Source organism: Fusarium graminearum, chromosome 1 (genome assembly GCF_000240135.3).
Source record: "Fusarium graminearum PH-1 chromosome 1, whole genome shotgun sequence".
Taxonomy (NCBI): Eukaryota; Fungi; Ascomycota; class Sordariomycetes; order Hypocreales; family Nectriaceae; genus Fusarium; species Fusarium graminearum.
This window is the reverse complement of record NC_026474.1, coordinates 5351735-5371373: the sequence shown is the minus strand read 5'-3', so window position 1 is coordinate 5371373 and position 19639 is coordinate 5351735. Positions and strand designations below refer to the sequence as shown.

Below are 19639 nucleotides of genomic sequence, written 5' to 3'. Positions count from 1 at the left end.
TGACGAGATTATAATACAAGTTGATCTCCATCTCTTCTTCATGTCAGACTTGTACCACAAAGCACCACAGAGCACCACAGAGCACCAATATCTACTATAGTGGGCATTCACTGTAACTTTACTGGGATCCCCGTCTGGGCAAGGAGGCGCGTGCTTCCATCTCCCCCGCGCCCCCTGACGTTGTCGCGGCGCCGCCCGCCCACTTCCCTCTCAGCCTCTATTTTTCTCCCCTGCTTGCTTTATCCACATCTTCCGTCATTATCTCATTTGGAGTTGAAGCTACTGCTTCTTATCACTGACTCTCTTTCTCTCCCTCCCTCTTATAACTCTCCAATTCTAAACACGGAGTCTTGTTCAATACCTCATTCTCCTACCACCTAAAACACTGTCTCACATCGAAGCCCATTGACCAAACAAACAAACGAAGCATTGTTAATCAACTCCTCCCCTTTGCATTGCTACGCCGTCTCCAATCTATCTAATACAATACGACGATCCGAGCCGATCGCTACCCACCTCCCGGTGCATATCACTTGAGCAGTCGCCTTATATACAACTCTAAAACCATCCCCATACTACCGACACAATAACAAAAGTGCGCACACAAACATGCGCTCCGTCAAGTCGCTGCTCCTTTGGAGTCTTGCTTCCTTCTCTGCGCCAGCCGCTGCCCTCGCCTTTCCCCCACTATTTCACGAAGCTCGACAAGTCCAAGATACTTCGTCCCTTACAAAACGCGCCGCCGCCGCCGATAAGCCAAAAACACCAAAATACTTTGTTGAAGCCGGTCGCAATATCGAACTCGGCCACTATGACGGTCGATACTTCCAATCAAAAGTCTCATATGAAGAACATCGCTTTGTTCTTCGAGACTTGATTCGAAGTTACCTATTTACGATGAACAGTTTCGGCGTTGAGACATGGATCGCTCACGGAACTTTACTCGGTTGGTGGTGGAACGGCCAAATTATGCCTTGGGATTATGATCTTGATGTTCAAGTTTCAAACGGCACCCTGCAGTGGATTGGCGATAACCTTAACCGCACCGAGCACAGCTGGAACTATACCGACTCTGCTTCAGGGGAATTCATATCCAAGAAATACCTACTTGACATCAACCCCCACCACGTTGACATCGACCGTTCTGATGGAAGAAACATCATCGATGGTCGTTGGATCGACATGCAAAACGGCATGTACGTTGATATTACCGGTCTACGTGAGCGCGAGGTCGATCGACCCGGCATCTGGAGCTGCAAGAACAAGCATCGATACAAGAGCCAGGACCTGTGGCCTATGCGCATCACCGAGTTTGAAGGTGTCAAAGCCCGTGTGCCTTTCAACTTTAATAAGATTTTGGTTGATGAATATGATACCAAGAGTTTGGTCACCGAGAGTTGGGCAGGGTAAGTTTCCACCGCATCCTTTCCTGTTGCGCCGTTGCAATAACCGTTTCGAAGTTTACACGTGCTAACTGAGTTTACAGCCACCGATGGGATCACGATAATAAGATTTGGATCAAGGAAAACGAAGAGGAAGCAAAGCAGCGCAAGCTCGGTGCCGTCGATCGTCACCTGGCTGAAGCTGCTGCTAACCCACCCCCTGAAGAGACCCCAGCTGAGCCAGCTGCTTAAAGATTCCTTTTCGAATAATTTCTCTCAAAATTCGCATTCACGACCCGCGAATGATAAACGAATCACGACCTGCACTGTATTAATAACACCCGTTTTGTTCTTCTTCTCCATACTGCGAATCATGGCAGAGGCTGCCAAACCTTTGCTGCAACCCGAGGCGTTGGATGTGGATCAATGGCGTTGGAGAGCGGATTTCAGCATAAACCCGTTTGTGGCTTGCGCGGCACTTGAGGCATCGAATTTGCATTGCTGGATACTTTGTTCGAGTTTGTAGGATAGGCTGTAAATCAAGTTAAAAAGATATCCCGGTTGCTTGCGCTTACTATGCGACCATTTTTGGAGTCAACATCGTTTTGCATTGCGTATCTATAGACGTCTTAGGGTAGTGAACGAAACCATCGAATCATCTTTGCTATTCAAGCTTCGGCTGTCTTTTCGTTGACCCCTGACGGTAACATGCAGAACTGACCTCACTGGGGTATCAAACAAACAGTCGGCTCTAAAGTGACATAAACTGGTTCTTTCATTTCCATTTCTAAGCTTTTAATAACAACGCTTTCTGATGCCCTGAGGCTTGGATGTATCTATTACAAACTCCCCGAAACCACAAGCAGTGACGCTGTGACTGACCACCCACAGCCCATCACGATGACTCTAACCAGCTCTTCCACGACACTTTCTTCTGTTTTTCCGTCTCTTTCCATCCACCAAACTTCCCCTCATTTCCAAGATCAACCAACGGTGCCATGCTGGGCCGACCATGCGCACATTGGAACGGGAATGCGCAACGTGAGAGGCGAGCGATGAGTTCCTCGCACTGTTGGGTCGTGAGAATATCGTTAAACATAATGGCACCTGACACAAGTTAGCGAAACGTTGAACAATGAAAGGCCAGTACCATACTTCTGCAGGCTCTGGAGTGTAACAACTCCAAGATACCTCTTGGACACCCGTTAAAACGTGATATGAGGGGCTTATCGGGAGCAGCAGTTGCTGGTCGCACTAGTGGAATGCTGCTATCAACACTACGCCAGGCTTCTGTGCGCAGAAGCTCAATGAGCAGTCGAGGTTCTAGACGACAGCGTTCGATAATGCTTGGTGGAAGACCATTGACCACGACTCTGTGGCGATGCGCGGATGGAGGCGTCTGATATGTGATGCCCCAAGCGGCAAAGTACTCACGGTGCTGTTCTAACAGAGACCACTCCTCTTGCGGAACCTCAAAGATAATGGGCCGATCTAGAGGTTCTATCTGGGGCAATACTTGGTTGGTCAAAGGGTCAGTGGTGAAATACTCCAACATGAGTTCCTCCAATTGACACCGTTCATCAACCGCATGCTGATCGAGCATAACCAGTGCTGAGCTCTGCCTTTCGAGTATGGAATTTTCGGATTTTACACTTTCCAACGATAGCTTGACCAAAATGAATTTGCGGTCAACTTGTGCTATCACAGTAGCAGAACTGAGGGCATGACGAGAAATCTTTCCCTTGAGGTCCATAGATTCGGCGCCAATCCCTAAATGACTGCCGCTATGGTTATTCCTGCCGCACATATGGGGTTGATCTGACGTCGAACCATCGATGCAGGGTATTAATGTTTGCACAGATTGAAAAACGGGATTTTCCCAAGAGCTGATTACACCCTGAAGCCATTTACTGGGCTGTTTGTCTCGCCTCTGTGCAACTCGACCGGCAGTGCCGCTGCTTGTGTTACTGTCACTTGTTTCAGAATCGACAGTGCGGATATCAGAGCCAAAGGTGCTGATTGCTGTTGACAAATCACTTGGTTGGTCTTCTGGTTCAGGAGAAGACATGTCAAACGGTTTGCGCAGCAACTTTCCGCCCTCACCAACAAGGCGGCCAGGGGAATGCCGCTCTCGCGTCTTTGTGTAAACATCTGTCTCTTTTGAAGTAGAACTGAGTGGTGTAGCTCTTCCAACTTTCACCCGGTGCCATCCTTCAAAGGGGCTATCCACTCGTGCTGAGACTGATTTAGATCGGGATGTCGAGGCGACGGAACTAGCTCTGGAGCTATTTGATGGTTTCGGCTTCTTAGACCGACCCAGTGTCCTCGCTGTCGAAAACAAAGATTCTTCAGGCCTTAGTTGAACTTTCCGCGGTCTGAATTGATGCTTCTTGAGGAATCCATAACATGTCGCCTTCAAGAGGTCAAGGATCGCGGACAACGTCTGGCCATGGCTTCCTAGCTGGTCCGGATTGTTGATCCCTTCTAAGGAGGAGGCCGTAATTTTCAGATAGAACATGGGCCACCGTTCAATTCCTTTGCGACTTCGTAGTTCCCTGCCCGTAAACTCATCTAGCTTTAGTGAAACACCACGATGGCCCTCTTCGCCATCAACAACGCCAAAGCTAGAGTTACCAAAGATCCTGTTGATCTCTTCGTAAAGCACGTCAGTGCCGAACTCGTTGATAATAGGGATAATTCCCAAGCTGATAAATTGAGAACGCCGCGTTGCAACAGGATTCGTGCAAATACATCCCTTGACAGAAATGGGTCCGCATGATGCTGAGATAGGCACCCAAGCATCTACATCGCTTGAGTCTGCAAGACCGGCTTGGGTAAGGATGCGAGAGGTCCTCGATGTTATGTCTAATTTCTCGGGTGGTCGGAATCGAAGTTCACGTTGGGTGGCTGCATGTCTTAGTGATACAGTTATACTCGACGGCCATGCGAGAAGCATGCCCACGACAGCTCGAGTCAACTTTGACCATTCCTTGTCGAGAGCAAACTTTTCACTGAAAACTGCTCTTTGCTTGACTCGGACTGGCATAGTACCGAATAGGTCTCGGATTGTAGTGCGGGTTCCATGGTCAAAGTTGACAAGTCGTGACTCAGGGGGTGTGGGCAGCTGTCTAGCTAGAACCCGAGAGTTGTGGACTGTGATGGAATTATGAGAGATGTGCCTTTCATGATGAGATGTGATGGTTAGAAGAGAAAATGTAGCAAGAGAGGCTAAGAAATCGCCGTGTTTCCCATGAAGAGATGATCTTGTAGGCCACTTGGATGTGTCTAAAGCAAGGGTTAGTTAATGTGTCAAAGCACGAGCGTTTCACTTACGGTGGAGCTTCCCGAGTCCCCCGCCATCTTTAAATTCTTCAGGTGTAACTCCGGACCCATTATCTTCAACAGTACAATTTCCCCTGGCGTAATCGACGGAAATGTTGACCTTGGAAGCACCGGCATCCAAAGAGTTGGCGATGAGGCCGCAGACTACTCCGTTCAAGGACGTGATGTTGACCGATGATTTAATCTTGTCGACGACATCCTGTGGAAGCTGCCTGATGGTCATACTCTACAAAGGATCATGCTTGTTTGTTTCGTCTTTGCTGGCTGTGATGTTGTTGAAAGTGCAAAAAGTTCAAAGGGGAAATGACGTCGAAGCGAGCTGGAGCTAGGGGCACCTGGAACTTGGGGCGATCTATTTAAGGTGCAGTGGGTAACGTCCCCAAATTCAGGGTCCCGCATAGTGGAGGTGGCGCCAAGAGCAATGCACCTTTGAGAGTCGAGACCTCAGTCGAAGCTTGGAGCCACAGGAGACATGAAGAGAATACCCGATGAAGATGGAAGGGTGGATGGGATAAATTCTGCCTAATTTTCCGTTGATCTAGGACAGATTCGTTATAGCACAATGGACAGCAACAATCCAAGAACCTTCTGGTCCGTGATCCCTTTGTCTCGCGATCGAAACATCACGTGATCCTAATCCTACCATATGTTGCACCATCATGCTTCGCCGCTTTCAGCCTTTGTTGCCGCCCATACCACACACTTTAACCTGCTGACGACGTCTTTTCGAGCCTCATTCCCTACTTAGTTATCTGTTTTTACTCACAGTCCTTCACCGCATATTGTCGCTCCAATCTGCTTGCTCTTTCTGCTCCTAGCGAGCATTTACTCTAGCGATCCTCTTTCCTTTTGTTGTCATTGTCTCCCCGCCTCCAGCCGCTGCCCAACGACGCCGTATCGGCGGCCACGAATCGACGCTTCACACTTGGAACGACTTCTCAATTTGATGGCGACGACCGACGCGATATCTCCAGAGCAGGGTGAGTGATTGAACTCGTGTGAATCCAAAAGGCATATTTGCGATCACGCAATATCGCCACCTTGGAATATCATGGGGCAGGCAAAACAGAAACTAACATAACCAAGACCGTCAAGGTCAACGCAGGAGACCCTTCTCAACATGGGTAAAGAAGCTTACCAACTTCAAATCCGAGGCTGAACGCCAAAAGAGACAAAAGAAGCGCAGTCACAAGAAAAACAACCCATATCCAGAGTCTGGTCAGATCGGCAATGGTGTCACCAACGGAACGAGTGCATGCACATTCACCACCACTACGGGCACAAGTAACACCAGCGCGAACCAATCCACCCGAACATCCCGAGAAGACCAGGGCCCACCGACGATTGGAAGCAGGAGTTGTGCGGGCACCGTCTTGACCGACCATGAAGCCTCACGTTCGCTTATGGCCCCGAGCCATAGAGCAAGCTCTGTTGCTGGCACGAGCCGTACCATCGGCGGAGGAGTCGACTCTAGGAGGGGGGGAGACAGTACATTTTCGAGTCCAGCACCATCTGTTCGATCTTTGACAACAACTTTGACGACGATCCAGTCCATGGCACCCAACGGCCCAGGGCAGCCTCATCATCATGCCTCACAGAACCAAGGCATTACGCAGTCTATCCAGTTCAGTCAACCGTTCCCCACTACGGGAGCGCCTGCATCTGCCATCCCAGCTCATCTGGCCCCCAGCGGCAATCCAACTACCTACACCTCTGCGACGGCCAACAATCTCTTGACCGACAATGCATCCATCCTCACGTTGGCATCATCGAGTAAGCGCCGGCGCCGACGTTCTCTGGATACCGATGCATCCGTCCGTGCTCTCGCTCCATCATCTCTTTGGGGTGGTAGCCGTGAAAGTCTGCCGCTTAGCGTTCTTAGCGCAAACATTGACCCAATGGGCATGCCACCTACTCCTGGTATTCACGGTAACCCTCGGCTAGGAACCGAGCGAGCGAGCATATACTCGGCCGCGGGTGTTGGACCTGCCATTTCGGGTGATCGCAACAGTTACTATGCCAAACAAGGAGATGCTGCCAGTGTTCGAAGTGGACTGCTTGGTCACGGGCGAGCCGAGAGCGTGAGCGGTAGCATCGGTGGCCTGAGCAGCCCGCTGGCTACTCCTCGAGAGGTATACAATGAGAATGTCGAATATGAGAAAGAGGAACGAGAGATTACCCCAATGGCTTCTAGGACTAAGGAGGGATGAACATGCTGTTTTGCGCGAATGATTTATGCTTTGCTCTGTTATATCGGTTACTGGGATAGTTGGGTTTGGCGGGTATAGGAGCGTATCTGGTGTTTTGATTGAGTTTTATATAGAGTCTGGTCTGATACTTTTACTGTAGGCAGTTGGGGAATGGTTTCCCTTAATACCATCAATGATACCCTGAGATCGATTTACAGAGTTATGAGTGAAGGCTAGTTATTGTTGTTACTGTCTTTGGTCAACGTATAATTGAGTTGATGAAGATAGCCGATTTCAGGTAATTTGTATCAAAATCAATTTGTTTCACATTCTAAGCTCAAGATGTAAATAAATAGCCAAAACCAGGTCAAATACCATGCAATCAGATTGTTTTATCACACATGCACATAGAGTAGCAGCCACTGTGGCGCTAGGCAAGCTTCCACTATAGCTCCCTAGCTCAGGTGTCCCACCATCGTCATCGCGCCCCAGCCCATTGATTGATCTTCCCCAATTCAAGACCCAACATACCCAGATGCTTCAAGATGGCTATTTCAGTAAGAACGACTCCTCCATTTGGCGCAGATAGGCTCATCACTGCGTCATATATAATTCCTAAGCATGCTAACACTCAATCATAGTGGAAGTCGTTTGACTTCTTCGATGTCGCCCAAATCACGCTCGCCGAAGACGAAACCCGACAGCTCTTCGAGGGCAACGAGATCTCGAGCGTTTGCGCAGGCTCCGATAGCCTCTTCCTTGGATCGTTCGATGGATACGTCAGCATAATAAACAAGTCATGGAAGGTCGTTCAGCGCTTCCAGGCTTACGAGGCTGGGAGCATCACGCATATGCGCCAAGTTGAGAGAACGAGCCTCTTGTTGACAGTTGCGGTATGGCTTGTTTAAAGTTCGATCGAGCGGCAGATATACTGATGATTATAATAGGAGGATATGAGCAGTGAGCCTGTTCTAAAGGTGTGGGCACTTGATAAACTCGTCAAGAAAACCAACACACCGACATGTCTGAGCACGGTGACAATCAACAACAACCGACGACAATTTCCTGTAAGACGCTTCAGGGTTTTATTGTTAAACAAAAACTGACGACTAGAAGATATCTGCGTTCGCGGCTACGGATGATCTTACACAGATAGCGGTGGGGTTTACGAACGGTGCGGTCACCGTAATTCGAGGAGAATTGGTCCACGACCTCGGCACAAAGCAGCGCATCGTTTTCGAATCAGAAGAGCCAGTCACGGGTGTTGAGTTAGCATGGGACGAGACACAGAAGCTCACCACCTTGTTCGTCTCGACGACCTCGAGGATTTTGAAGCTAGGCCTCTCAAAGAAAGGACATGGGATGCCGCCCAAGACCGTAGAGGATGCCGGATGTGCCGTAGGCTGCATGACGCGTGACCAAAACACGGACGGTGTCATAATTGCGCGGGACGACGCCATTTATACCTACACTCAGGAAGGCCGAGGGCCACCCAAGGCGTATGAGTCGCCCAAGAGCAAGATCGATGTTTACCATGAATACGTTGCGGTTGCATGTCCGCCAGCAAGCAGTACAGCAAAAGACTCTGAGGCTATGAGACGGCGATTTGGTAGTACGACTGCCAATTCCCTGTTCAATGCATCATCTTTTGTGCTGCTGGATATGGACCTTAGGGTTATTGGTCATACCGAAACGTTGATGTCTCCAGTGGGACATTTTGTTGATATCTGGGGTGACTTTTACACGATCCTTCAAGATGGCAAGGTAAGTCAGTTTTGATGAAATTTTGTCTCACACTAACATTGTCAGGTTTATCGATATCATGAGAAGAGCTTGCAGCAACGGCTGGAAATGTTGTACCAGAGGAACATGTTTCCCCTGGCTATCGAGCTCGCACAAAAGTCTGGGCTGGATAATGAACAGCAAAGCCTTATTTACCGCCGATTCGGTGATCACCTATACCAGAAAGCTGATTATGACGGAGCTATGGTTCAGTACATTCGAGCGATTGATACGACCGAGCCATCACAAGTCATTCGAAAGGTAAACAACACATTGCAATATGCGATCAATGCTAACTTTCGCAGTACCTTGATACACAACGCATTCATAATCTTATTCAATATTTGGAGCAGCTTCATGACCATCGAAAAGCAACCGCCGATCACACGACCCTTCTCCTCAACTGCTATGCAAAACTCAAGGATATCAACAAGCTTGAAAAGTTTATCAAGTCTCCTGGCGACCTCAAGTTCGACCTCGATACGGCAATCGCCATGTGTCGACAGGGTGGGTACTATGAACAGGCAGCGTACCTAGCCAAGAAGCATGGCGAGACCGATCTAGTGGTGGACATTTTGATAGAAGACTCCAAGAACTATGCCGAAGCGCTCGATTACGTCTGGCGTCAAGATCCCGATATTGTACGTATGAATCATTTTCTGGGCCAGTCACATGCTAACGATTTAGGCGTATCCTTGCTTACAAAAGTACGCACGAGTGTTGATCGAGAACTGTCCCCAAGATGCCACAAAGCTATTCGTGGACTACTATACCGGCAACTACAGACCCCGACGAACTTTAACAGTACATCACGATATCGACACGCCTGCCAGTGGCGGTTTCGCAGCCGGAGCCGCCAGTGCTGTCCAAAACCTCTCGAATCTTCTTCCCCTGCCTTATATGAATACATCTTCGATCGCATCTCCTGGTACTGTCGGGAATACAAAGGCCGTGGTGAGCGACAGCACTATTGTTGTAGACAATGACGATATTCCTGCACCAAAATACAACCCACCTCCACCAAGAACAGCCTTCTCTTCTTTCATCGACCATCCTGATGAGTTCATCATTTTCCTCGAAGCATGTCTTGAGGAGAAGTATATCAAGTCGAGTGACAGGACAGATTTGTACACTACTCTTTTTGAGATGTACTTGCACAAAGCCAACGAGAAGAAGGGCCAGCATCACAAGGAGGAATGGGAGGCAAAGGCTAAGAAGCTTATTGAGGGCGAACACGTACCTATGGAAAGCTCCAACGTATTGCTTCTGTCCCACCTCGCCAACTTCCAGGACGGAACAGTGCTTGTCAAGGAGCAGGCAAAGCTTCTTTTTGACATTTTCAGATCTTACACATCAGCCAAGGACACTCGAGGCGCCATGAAAGCTCTCAGAAAATATGGTCCTGAGGAGCCGCAATTATACCCAGCTGCACTGGCATACCTCACCTCGGACCCGAAAGTACTAGAGGAGGCTGGGCCTGATGAGCTGGCTAACGTTCTGAACAAGATTGACAAGGATGGACTCATGGCACCTTTGCAAGTTATCCAAACTCTTGTTGGACAATCGTCGGGTGGTGGTGTCGCTACCATGGGCATGATCAAACCATACTTGCACGAAACGATCACAAGAGAGCGCAAGGAAATTGCGTCCAACCGAAACCGAATTAATACTCTTCGGGGAGATACGGAAAAGCGTCGCGACGAGCTTGCCGACTTGGGATCTAAGCCAGCTGTGTTCCAGGCGACCTGGTGTTCCGACTGCAGTCAGCGACTAGATTTGCCTGCTGTCCACTTTCTATGCAAGCACAGTTTCCATCAACGTTGCGTACGAAACGGAGGCAACGAGGGTGAAGCAGAGTGTCCCAAGTGCGCATCCGAGAATGACATGATCCGCAAGATGCGCGAAGGACAACGTGAGAGGGCGGGTAAGCATGATCTTTTCAAGAGCGACCTGGAAAACAGCGAGGATCGCTTTAGTACTTTGGCAGAATGGTTCTCGCGAGGAGTCATGGACGGACAGAGTGCCGAGTAAACATAATGAATAAAGCCATAGGTGTGAGATGCATGGTGTAGAGGAGTTTGGGTCTATTATATGGTCTTGGCCTTGTTTTGTTATGCTGGGCTTTGCTATATACAATCAAGAAACAGCCTGCTTTTATATGGTCGAACGTGTTCCTGGTGTTGTGTGAGTCTGCCCTTGTCATTAGCCCCACGTCTCCTCATGTCATTCCCAAGATATGAAAAGCTGGCTGCTAGAAGCATGGTAGACTAAATCAGAAATTCAACTTATGCTGTTCAGACCAGACAGGTTATTTATTTTTATTCCTAAAGCTGAGAGATCAACTTTTTTGTGACCTGCTAGGTCAACATCTATATATCTACTAATCCCTGTACCTCATCATAAGTGCCTGCATTTGAACTTCACCAACACATGATGAGCGGCAAAAACTCAACACCATCCGACATGCCTTCAATAGATCCAAAAACTCTCGTCTCGACCTTTTCTCGGGCTCTATCCTCTTTTCAGTCATCCCCAGATGCCTTCCGTGTTCTATGCACTCTACCCCACACCTCCAATGTCCCCGCGCCGCGCCGTCCTGGCCGGCCAGTCCAGCATCTCGTGGTCCTAGACTCGAGCTTCAATCCGCCGACGCTGGCGCACGCCAACATGGCCCGTACCGCTCTTGGGTTGGAGGGGCATCAGAGGCTGATGTTACTACTCTCGGTCAACAACGCCGACAAAGCGCCAAAACCGGCGAGTTTTCCCATCAGGTTGAGCATGATGGAGGCCATGGGACGGGAATTGCTCGATAAAGGAATCGAGATTGATGTCGCTGTTACTACGATGCCTTTTTTTCACGACAAGGCGAAAGCGATAACCGAGTCTGGATTTTACGTTGCGGAAACGGGGGAGCAGCCTACGCAGACTTTCCTGGCGGGGTTTGACACGATAGTTCGCATTTTTAATCCGAAATACTACAACGAGGGTATTCGGAGTGCGCTGCGACCGTTCTTTGAGAGCTGCAAGGTGAGAGTTACTACGAGGCCGGATGAGACGTGGGGAGGGGTTGAGGAGCAGAGGGCGTGGTTGACTAGGGAGAGGGTGAAGGATGTTGGAGGTGATGAGGCGTGGGTTGAGAGGGTTGAGATGGTTGAGGGAAGAGAGGGAGATGAGGATGTGAGTAGTTCACGGGTGAGAGATGTCGTTAAGAGTGGACAGGGGAGTCTGGATGGGTTGGTTGGAGATGAGGTTCGAGGGTGGATTGAGAGGGAGGCTCTGTACAAAGACAAGGAAGCCAGTCTTTAGTCTTGTATATCCATATGATATCTCTATATGTCACTTTTTCAGTTACGATTTATTACACATAAAATTTGTATTAAAAATCATGATTAAAGTGTCTTGTCCATGTTGCGGTTACTTGGTCGTGGCTGCGAAACGAGGCCATTCTCGTTTGCTTTGTCTACTGCAGGGTAGGATCATTGAGATTTTACACCTAGATTTTAGCAGGACAAGAAGACTGAATAATACATTTTGGAACAGTTATGTAACTCTAAATAATAGTAATCTCAAGTCAGAAATAAAGAGCCTCAAAATTTAGGACGTTTGTCAATGTAGGTAGTTTAGGTAGGGAAACTGTCGAGTAATAGGCGAGAATAGCCATTGAGATTGTGTGTCATGACACCTCCCACAGGCAACAAAGTGCATGTACACCATCATGACATGACATAGCAGAGTAATTCATGCATAATTCTATCAGAATAATATTTTTACTCCGACATCCGTCACCAGCCATATCTCTCACAGTCTCGACCGTCTGCTCGGGATCTTTACTCATGATTCGGAGCAAACGATTCGTGTAGTTACATTTTGCTCCGGCACTTGGCATGTAATCTCGGCGCAAAGTAAACCACTAGCCAATGATCCACTACGAAAGTGAAGCAAACTGTTCAGATTGTCATGGTGAAGAAAAATGAGGTTGCACAATCCACAGTGAAGGGATTTCTTCTCACGCTGCTTGGATGAAGTCGTTGATAGTGGAGCTTCTCTTCTCGGCGCCTCTACCCAAGTGCACCTGCCAAAATGCAATGCCCCACTTTTCTTTTTTTTCTCTGCGGTGCGGCTCCAAATTATTCTGCCGCGCAACTTTTAGGCGGTGAGCAGGGAGTGATTGGGAGCCCCACATGTCGCCTATAAATACAGAGCTTCATCGCAAACTTTTGGACTTTTTTTTCTTTTCTTCTTCATGTCGACAATACTTCAGAGAATCATTTCTATAGTATTCGACCTTCTCTTGGTTCCCTAAAAGAGCCACAGATCCCACCCTGGTTGATGAGTGTATATCCTCGACACCCTAGAGTGAATACCTTTTGGTCCTCTCGATCTGTCCGCAAGGATGGCGGTGGTTTGCCCTTGGGCGGCTGCTGTATAGAGAGTTTGTCTTTTCCTCTTGATGATCTCGACCCTGATTGCGGTCTTGCCTTCGGGCGCGCGGTCGGGGTGGGTGTTGATGGACGTCTGACAGGCGTGTTTCTTTTTTCTCTTTTTCATTACTGTCCAGGGCTTGCCCTGGCTGTGAAGAAGAAGATTTTGTTGAATGATCTGGTTGCTAGGTGACGGGAGAGTTTTGATGTGTTTCGAGGTGCTGTTAGTGCGATGTGTCGTGGCATGTGGAAGCTGTTGTGAAGTATGCCTGCAACATGGAGGATGCCCAAGCTCATCGCTAGTGAGGGTAGATATTGAAGATGGACTCCCATGCGCCTCGATTTCTTAGCCCAAAGAATGGAACCTTACGACGTCCTACTTGACCGATCGCGACCCAAAATCTTGCGATGCGATACACGATTACTCCAGGCATGCAAATATTCATTCATTATTCGTACTCAATGTCCACCAACTTTTATCGCTATCTATGGCTTCCGAGCGTATACGTATCGCACCATCATATACCCATGCACTCTGCGGTTAGCCAACGCCTTGAGCATGGAAGCAAGGAACTGCGTATACTCTTCCCGACACCAGTTGAGGACATGGTGCCAAAGGTAAAACGTGTACCCTGTTCAAGGCTCGTCAGAATGTGCTACGAGGACGTCGAGCGATGGAAACATACCCTCAAGATCATTCTCCAAGGTCAACCTGACATACTCGCCCGTCTCGGCGAGCTTGCGATTATTTGTCCAGCCACCGACCGGTAGCTGTTGCTGGTAGTTAGCATTGCCTCGGGCGACGCGGTGCTGTGCTTACTTTGTAGTCAAATATTCTGACATCGGTGAAGCCAGCCTCGGTGATACTTCGCTCTTGTATCGCCTCTCTTTGGAGAAAGAACGGTCTCCCTGTCTCGATACCACCGCTCTCGTACAGATCATTCCACGTCTTGAGGGCGGGCTCGCTATCGGTAGTCCCATCGTCGGAGTAGAAATGAATGTCGGCTTCGCATGATTGGACCCATCCGCCAGGTGCGCAACAGCGGTATGCTTCGCGGAAGAGCGCTGGCCAGTCTTGAATGGCGCCAAACAGGTAGCGTATGTGGACAAAGTCGAAGTAGTCATCTTTCCAGGGCCACTCGAGAGTGGCGTCTGCGATTTCGAAGCGTACGTTTGGAGGGACCCATTCTGGCTGACAGGGCGAGAGGTCTGAACCGACGACTTGAGCACTGGGGTATGTGTCTGCAAAATCTCTGGGAATCTGGTTAGTAGAAGGGAGAGAGGATGGGGGGATAAGAGACTTGCATTGCCCATATGCCAGACCCTGTCCCGACGTCTAGGACTGTCTGGACATAAGGTGATATGGGTGCTAGAAAGAGCTTGTTGTCGAGGAGGATGGTGAGGTAGTGGTGTGTGATATCGACGGACTGGAGTTGCTGCTCGTCGTTGGGAGTGAAGTAATCGGCAGCATGCCGGTCACTGTGATAAGTACGGCCTTGAATGGTTCTGTATTCGAGGATACTTGCTGCTATTGATTCGGGATATAGATAGCTGGCGCTGAAGATACGATGAGTATATATGTATGTATTATGGGATGAAATAGGAGCAGCCAAGAACTCACGCGTCTGACCCGAGGGCCGAGTCAACGTCAAAGGTGTCATGATCGACGTTATCCTACAAGATACGAAAAAAGAACAAAGTGTTAATAGACAAACATATCAAAGGTAAAATTACAAATAAAACAAAATGGACTCTACAAATTCGGTGTCTGCTTGTTGGTTGGTGGTGGTGGTGGTGGTTGTGGGCAAGGAGGTATGACATACTCCAGGGTCCTCTGCGGGGATGAGTTCAGCTTGAGGCGTGGGGGAAGATGGAGCAGCAGCAACAGAAGCTGAGACAGAAGCTGAATCAGATTGAGCGGGGGTGATGATGGTAGAAGTACGAGAAGTGGAAGCAGTAGGAGTTAGAGCTGTGGGGGTATCTTGTTGGCTCGTCATGGTTGATATCCATTCATCCATCCGCGACCCAACAGCCAAGTTTACCGTTAGGTGGTTGTAGTAGTAGTAGTAGTAGTAGTAGGTAGCGTTGGCTGGTACGGCGCAGTCAGTTATGGATACCGCCAGTCTCTCTGTCTTTTTTTCTCAGGGCTGTCTCTCTGTACCGAGGACGTTTTGGTGATGTTGTCAGAGTGGAGATGTGTAGGTGATTGATTTATTTATGCTCCCTCTTTACTTTGATTGATAGAGTAAAGGGGGAAAAAAAGAAAGAAGAAAGGGAATGTGACGAGGCCAAGTTTATTATTGACCACCCAAATAAGATGTCAAACTTAGTAACTAGAGCGAGCGAGAAGGCTAGAGAGTTCCATATCAAAAGAACCAACCCAACCCCTCATTCTCTTTACTGTCTGTCATCCATTAATCTTCACTAGGCCTCTTATTTAGTTCCCGCTCCCCTCCCGTAAGCGGACGCCGATTGCAGTGGCTCAAGGAACCTAAGGTAGTGAGAAGGTGCTAAAATAAGCGAGCAGATCGTGCCTGCCAAATGCCGACCGCTCATCCAAGCTATTTTGGCTCCACCGTTCTCGGATGTTTATCGACAATCAAGCACCTGCTTTTAGTTAGCACCAACTTTACTTCTACACATCAACTTCATTCAACTTCACGATGGCTTCAATAAATCATCTAACCAAATCAAAAATCAATTTCCAATCTACTTAAACGCCTTACTCCCATACCCTCAAGCGACCAGCGCTTGGAAATCCCAGCCCATTTCCCTTCAACGGTGACATGCTCGTACATACCTACCATCCGTATCCAGACAAGTCAATGAGACTTATTCCGGGCGTGGGAAGAAAGCGTCCCACTCATCCATACTGACCGTGTGCCACTCTGGAACCCCAAGACTGGTAGCACGGTCATATTGCATGGGTTTAAACCGTTTCGTTGTCGCGTGCCAGAACCGCATATCCTTCCATTCTTCGCGTCGAATTTCGTCTTGCCGCCGAAACCATGACTCCCACGGATTCCACTCCGGGTGAATGGCAAATCTGTGAATGCGACGTGGTGCATTGGGAAGCTGTATCCCATTAGGATCCTCTACCAAATTGGCATCGGTCGCGAATGGCTTTACAGCATCGCAGAGCTTCTCCCACGACCTTTTGATGTGCTCTTGGTCATAACCACCTGCCTGCATGCCATCTGCGGCGATGGAGTAGAGAGCTGATCCGATGCTCTTGAGAAGAGCCTCCTCCGAGGTGTCGATCATTTCGTACTTGATCATCAGCTTGAGCTTGGCCTGGAAAATGTCTGCGACCTCACCAAAGTACTCTTCCTCCCAACCAGTCCATTTTTTGTGCAGATCAGCGTGGAGAATCCCTATTAGCCTGTCGACGTAGCTGACTTCGGTCCAGTTAACTGACACACCCCATGTATCTTCTTGTGTTGCAAGTTTGACAAGGCTAGTTGGACACTCGTCATACCAATCCGTCAGCTTAATGCCTCGATCAGCATGTTCGCTCAGCATGAGCTCTAGAATAGAAGGGGTCACATGTGACTTGAGTGCTATACTCAGCGGCGACGACGTACGGTAACTCCTCTTGCTATCGTGGCGCCACTCATCTGCATCTGGAATTACCTGGCCAGGAAAGGTGTCATCGCGAGTTGGGACAGGATACCCATGGATGCTCAACATCTTCATCGTTTTGAAGATGGTTTCCATGCCGCGCTTGCTACTACCTCGTCTCAGCCGTGCCAGGAGATTTTTACTCATGTGATCGAACGACTCCGAGGAGCGGGCCCACGACCGATTTGTGGTTTCGCCATCAGTGCCTCTCTCGAAAAGCCACTTCAGACCGTTGGATATTTTGTCGCGAGCTCTCGCTCCCAACCGATTGTCACACCGACTGGAAACCTCGTGCACGCCGCCCAGAAGAAGTTCCATGAACTCCAGGGGTACTACATGAGGCCGAGGCCATAGCTTGTAGATGGGCGCCGCGTCGCAATACTCACAACGATCCATCATGGTAGCATTGGCCACGCGAAGAGATTGGAATAACTGTTTGAAGTTGCTAGCACGGAAGAAGACAGGGCGGACGAGGCTGAGGCTGCGCAGGCGAGGAGAGGTCTGGTCCAGACTATCGAGGCCAGCTCGGGGGTCGTCGGGGTCGTAGGGATTTCTGCGGAATGCGTCAATAACTTCGTAGATGACCTCTGCGGGAAGCATGGCCAGTATGCAAGTATGGACAGGACGAGATTGGTTGTTAGACTGTTGGAGAGACATGATGTCTGTTGTTGTGATGTGAGGTATTGTGTTGTTAGTTGTTTTGATGTGAGTACTGTCGATTTACTAGAGGGTTTTTAATCTGGCTATTTATACTGAGGGAAACTACTCGCATGAAGTTGCGGGTTTTGAACAACAACTACTTTTCAGCTGGTGTATTGCCCATGTCCAATTTCAATAAATGTATTGTTCCTTTGTCCAGTCTCGTGTTCGTCTGTTACATGAGTCTTGGATCAAGGACTTCACAGTTCAAGTCTGAACATGACTAAATAACACAAAGAACATACTCGTGATTTTGTTTGTTCTAGTCTATCCTTTGACGGTGTCTGTTCTGCTGAGCAGCCAACTTCATGCTCAATGCATTGGAGAGATAAGCCCAAGCTTACTGGCCCCATACCGTCTTGCACAAGGTCACGGCGAGTGTAATGGATGATTGGTTCTGCAATACGAAATAACTGCTCCGGCTTGACTACTCGATTTGATCAACGGGATTTGAACGCTCATTGCTCGTGACCTAAAATAATGGTATTTTAAGATCTCCTAGATGTCGAAGCAGAGGGTATATGGAATTCGCTAGTAATGTTGCACTTGGAGGGAAACGCTGGTAAAGTCATTACTCATTTTATTGAAAATTGAAGGGCACTAGATACACATGGATTTCATTACGTGATTACTGTCCTTTACTGTACATAGTGTAATTTATATTCACACATGATTTCAGGTAGGTATATCAATCAACATGGTTCTATTCACTATCATGGCAATATGATATGATGTATCATGATATTATTTTTTCAAGCTCGTAATCTAATAAATTTCTTACTTAGAGCTTCACAGAGCATCCATTAGATCTACTCTTCCATTCATATCCCCTATATCCCCTATCCCCTTCGCCATACTACAAATTCTATTTTCTCACCGGCCCTGCCTCCCAAAGTTTCATTAATCTACATATGGTGTTTTACCTGTGCCTTGCTGTGTCATCACCAGTGGGTGGTATGGAAAAACTCGTGTAAGCATTTCCACGGCTTTGAATAGGTCATGTACTCATCATACTGATCCAATACACGATTCCTCTTCCTGTCGATATCAGTGACAGACATGAATAGCTGGGCCCAGCACCAGGAGGCATCGCGTTCGTAATCGAGACCACCTTGTTTGATGTTCCTGGTCTCGATCCGACGTAACGCTGAGAGGATATCGCGGAGCAGCTTCTCTTCCTCTTCATCAATACCGTCATACAGGATCAACAACTCGATCTTGTCCTGGAGACTGTCGCCCATTTGCTCGGGTGTTTCCCACCGCCAAGTCCAGAGGCCGAAAAGCTCATCGAGATAGACGTCAATGAGCTGGGCGACTTCAGTACGAGAGAATCGATGCAGATTCCCGTTCTGTTTCTTCTCGTGGCGGCGTGATGCAAGGCTCTTGAGGCACATGTCATCTGCCTCAAGCTGCTCGAGATATAGCTCGAGAATAGAGGCCGGACATCCAGACTTCATCATGACGAGCATCAAGGAAGGTCTATCGTAGCAGCGGCGAAACGCACCGAAGGACTTGTCATGGATGAGTGTTTCTGCTTCGGTTCTGTAATGGCCAGTGTCTTCTACACGACTGCGCAATAAGAACTCGTAGCCTTTGGCATGAAGAAACTCAATGATACGACAGACATCGTCCTGTTCCTTCTTACTGGTTGCGGCTGTCAGCACATCGAGCACTCTGTACGAGATGAAGTACCCGTTCAGACCAGCATTCCAAATGCTCTCTTCGGCAGGATTAAAGACCTTGAAGCCATTATCCATGAGCCACTCGGCAGCTTTAATGTACTTGTCCGCCGAGAAGTGTTTGGCTCTAAAGCCCTCGAGGAGGAAATGGCCCGGTCCTTGAGGTAGACCATCTTCGGATTGTGGGGGCGGATCCCGGAGATTGAGGCTATTGCCCCTGAGCACCTCGATCCTGTAGTCCTCGTAAGCCCAGGTGATGTCTGGTGGTGGGGGGTTTAGCTCTTTGCATCTGTTCATCATGTCTGTGTCCGCATGTCTGAGGGCGTAGCGGAACATTCGGAAGTCTCCACCTAGGAAGATGGCGTTGTCGGTCATGTGAAACAGACGGGATGATACGCGGCGAAGATTCCAGTGGTCTTGGTGGTCTAAGCAGTCTTGTTCGATAATCATCTCGAGAAGCTCGGTGGGTAGGGAGGTGAGGTAGCATTTTTGGGGTTTGGTCTCTCTGTCGGGTATCTTTTGAC

At 48.7% G+C, this 19639-nt stretch overlaps 8 protein-coding genes across 8 annotated transcripts; 4 read left to right on the top strand and 4 right to left on the bottom strand.

Moving 5' to 3' along the window:
* The first annotated feature begins 604 nt into the window (after positions 1-604).
* On the top strand, positions 605-1951 carry FGSG_01615 (uncharacterized protein). The gene is made up of 2 exons (XM_011319136.1): positions 605-1406; positions 1487-1951. Exons 1-2 carry the CDS (start codon positions 610-612, stop codon positions 1632-1634), a joined length of 945 nt encoding a protein of 314 aa, XP_011317438.1. The 5' UTR covers positions 605-609; the 3' UTR covers positions 1635-1951.
* A 326-nt stretch (positions 1952-2277) lies between these two features.
* FGSG_01614 (uncharacterized protein) lies at positions 2278-4947 on the bottom strand (the record flags this gene model as incomplete). Its single annotated transcript, XM_011319135.1, has 3 exons — positions 2278-2489; positions 2538-4667; positions 4716-4947. 3 exons carry the CDS (start codon positions 4945-4947, stop codon positions 2278-2280), a joined length of 2574 nt encoding a protein of 857 aa, XP_011317437.1.
* A 479-nt stretch (positions 4948-5426) lies between these two features.
* Positions 5427-7117, top strand: FGSG_01613 (uncharacterized protein). The gene is made up of 2 exons (XM_011319134.1): positions 5427-5704; positions 5811-7117. The coding sequence occupies exons 1-2, from the start codon at positions 5671-5673 to the stop codon at positions 6932-6934; spliced, it is 1158 nt and encodes a 385-aa protein (XP_011317436.1). The 5' UTR covers positions 5427-5670; the 3' UTR covers positions 6935-7117.
* A 341-nt stretch (positions 7118-7458) lies between these two features.
* Positions 7459-10726, top strand: FGSG_01612 (uncharacterized protein; the record flags this gene model as incomplete). The annotated part of the gene is made up of 7 exons (XM_011319133.1): positions 7459-7470; positions 7555-7806; positions 7861-7936; positions 8070-8677; positions 8723-8956; positions 9001-9340; positions 9414-10726. The coding sequence occupies 7 exons, from the start codon at positions 7459-7461 to the stop codon at positions 10724-10726; spliced, it is 2835 nt and encodes a 944-aa protein (XP_011317435.1).
* Positions 10727-11128: 402 nt separating this feature from the next.
* Positions 11129-12001, top strand: FGSG_01611 (uncharacterized protein; the record flags this gene model as incomplete). The annotated part of the gene is made up of 1 exon (XM_011319132.1): positions 11129-12001. The coding sequence occupies one exon, from the start codon at positions 11129-11131 to the stop codon at positions 11999-12001; it is 873 nt and encodes a 290-aa protein (XP_011317434.1).
* Positions 12002-13602: 1601 nt separating this feature from the next.
* Positions 13603-15113, bottom strand: FGSG_01610 (uncharacterized protein; the record flags this gene model as incomplete). Its single annotated transcript, XM_011319131.1, has 6 exons — positions 13603-13748; positions 13803-13887; positions 13937-14369; positions 14545-14673; positions 14738-14790; positions 14940-15113. The coding sequence occupies 6 exons, from the start codon at positions 15111-15113 to the stop codon at positions 13603-13605; spliced, it is 1020 nt and encodes a 339-aa protein (XP_011317433.1).
* Positions 15114-15948: 835 nt separating this feature from the next.
* Positions 15949-17455, bottom strand: FGSG_01609 (uncharacterized protein; the record flags this gene model as incomplete). The annotated part of the gene is made up of 1 exon (XM_011319130.1): positions 15949-17455. Exon 1 carries the CDS (start codon positions 17392-17394, stop codon positions 15949-15951), a length of 1446 nt encoding a protein of 481 aa, XP_011317432.1. The 5' UTR covers positions 17395-17455.
* Positions 17456-18377: 922 nt separating this feature from the next.
* On the bottom strand, positions 18378-19490 carry FGSG_01608 (uncharacterized protein; the record flags this gene model as incomplete). Its single annotated transcript, XM_011319129.1, has 1 exon — positions 18378-19490. One exon carries the CDS (start codon positions 19488-19490, stop codon positions 18378-18380), a length of 1113 nt encoding a protein of 370 aa, XP_011317431.1.
* Positions 19491-19639: the final 149 nt, after the last annotated feature.

What these genes read in the sequence shown, in the direction of transcription:
- FGSG_01615 (XM_011319136.1), top strand. Translation starts at nt 610, where the DNA reads ATGCGCTCCGTCAAGTCGCTGCTCCTTTGGAGTCTTGCTTCCTTCTCT. An exon ending in GTCACCGAGAGTTGGGCAGG is followed by an intron (nt 1,407 to 1,486) that starts GTAAGTTTCCAC and finishes CTGAGTTTACAG; the next exon opens with CCACCGATGGGATCACGATA.
- FGSG_01613 (XM_011319134.1), top strand. Translation starts at nt 5,671, where the DNA reads ATGGCGACGACCGACGCGATATCTCCAGAGCAGG. An exon ending in CGCGATATCTCCAGAGCAGG is followed by an intron (nt 5,705 to 5,810) that starts GTGAGTGATTGA and finishes AACATAACCAAG; the next exon opens with ACCGTCAAGGTCAACGCAGG.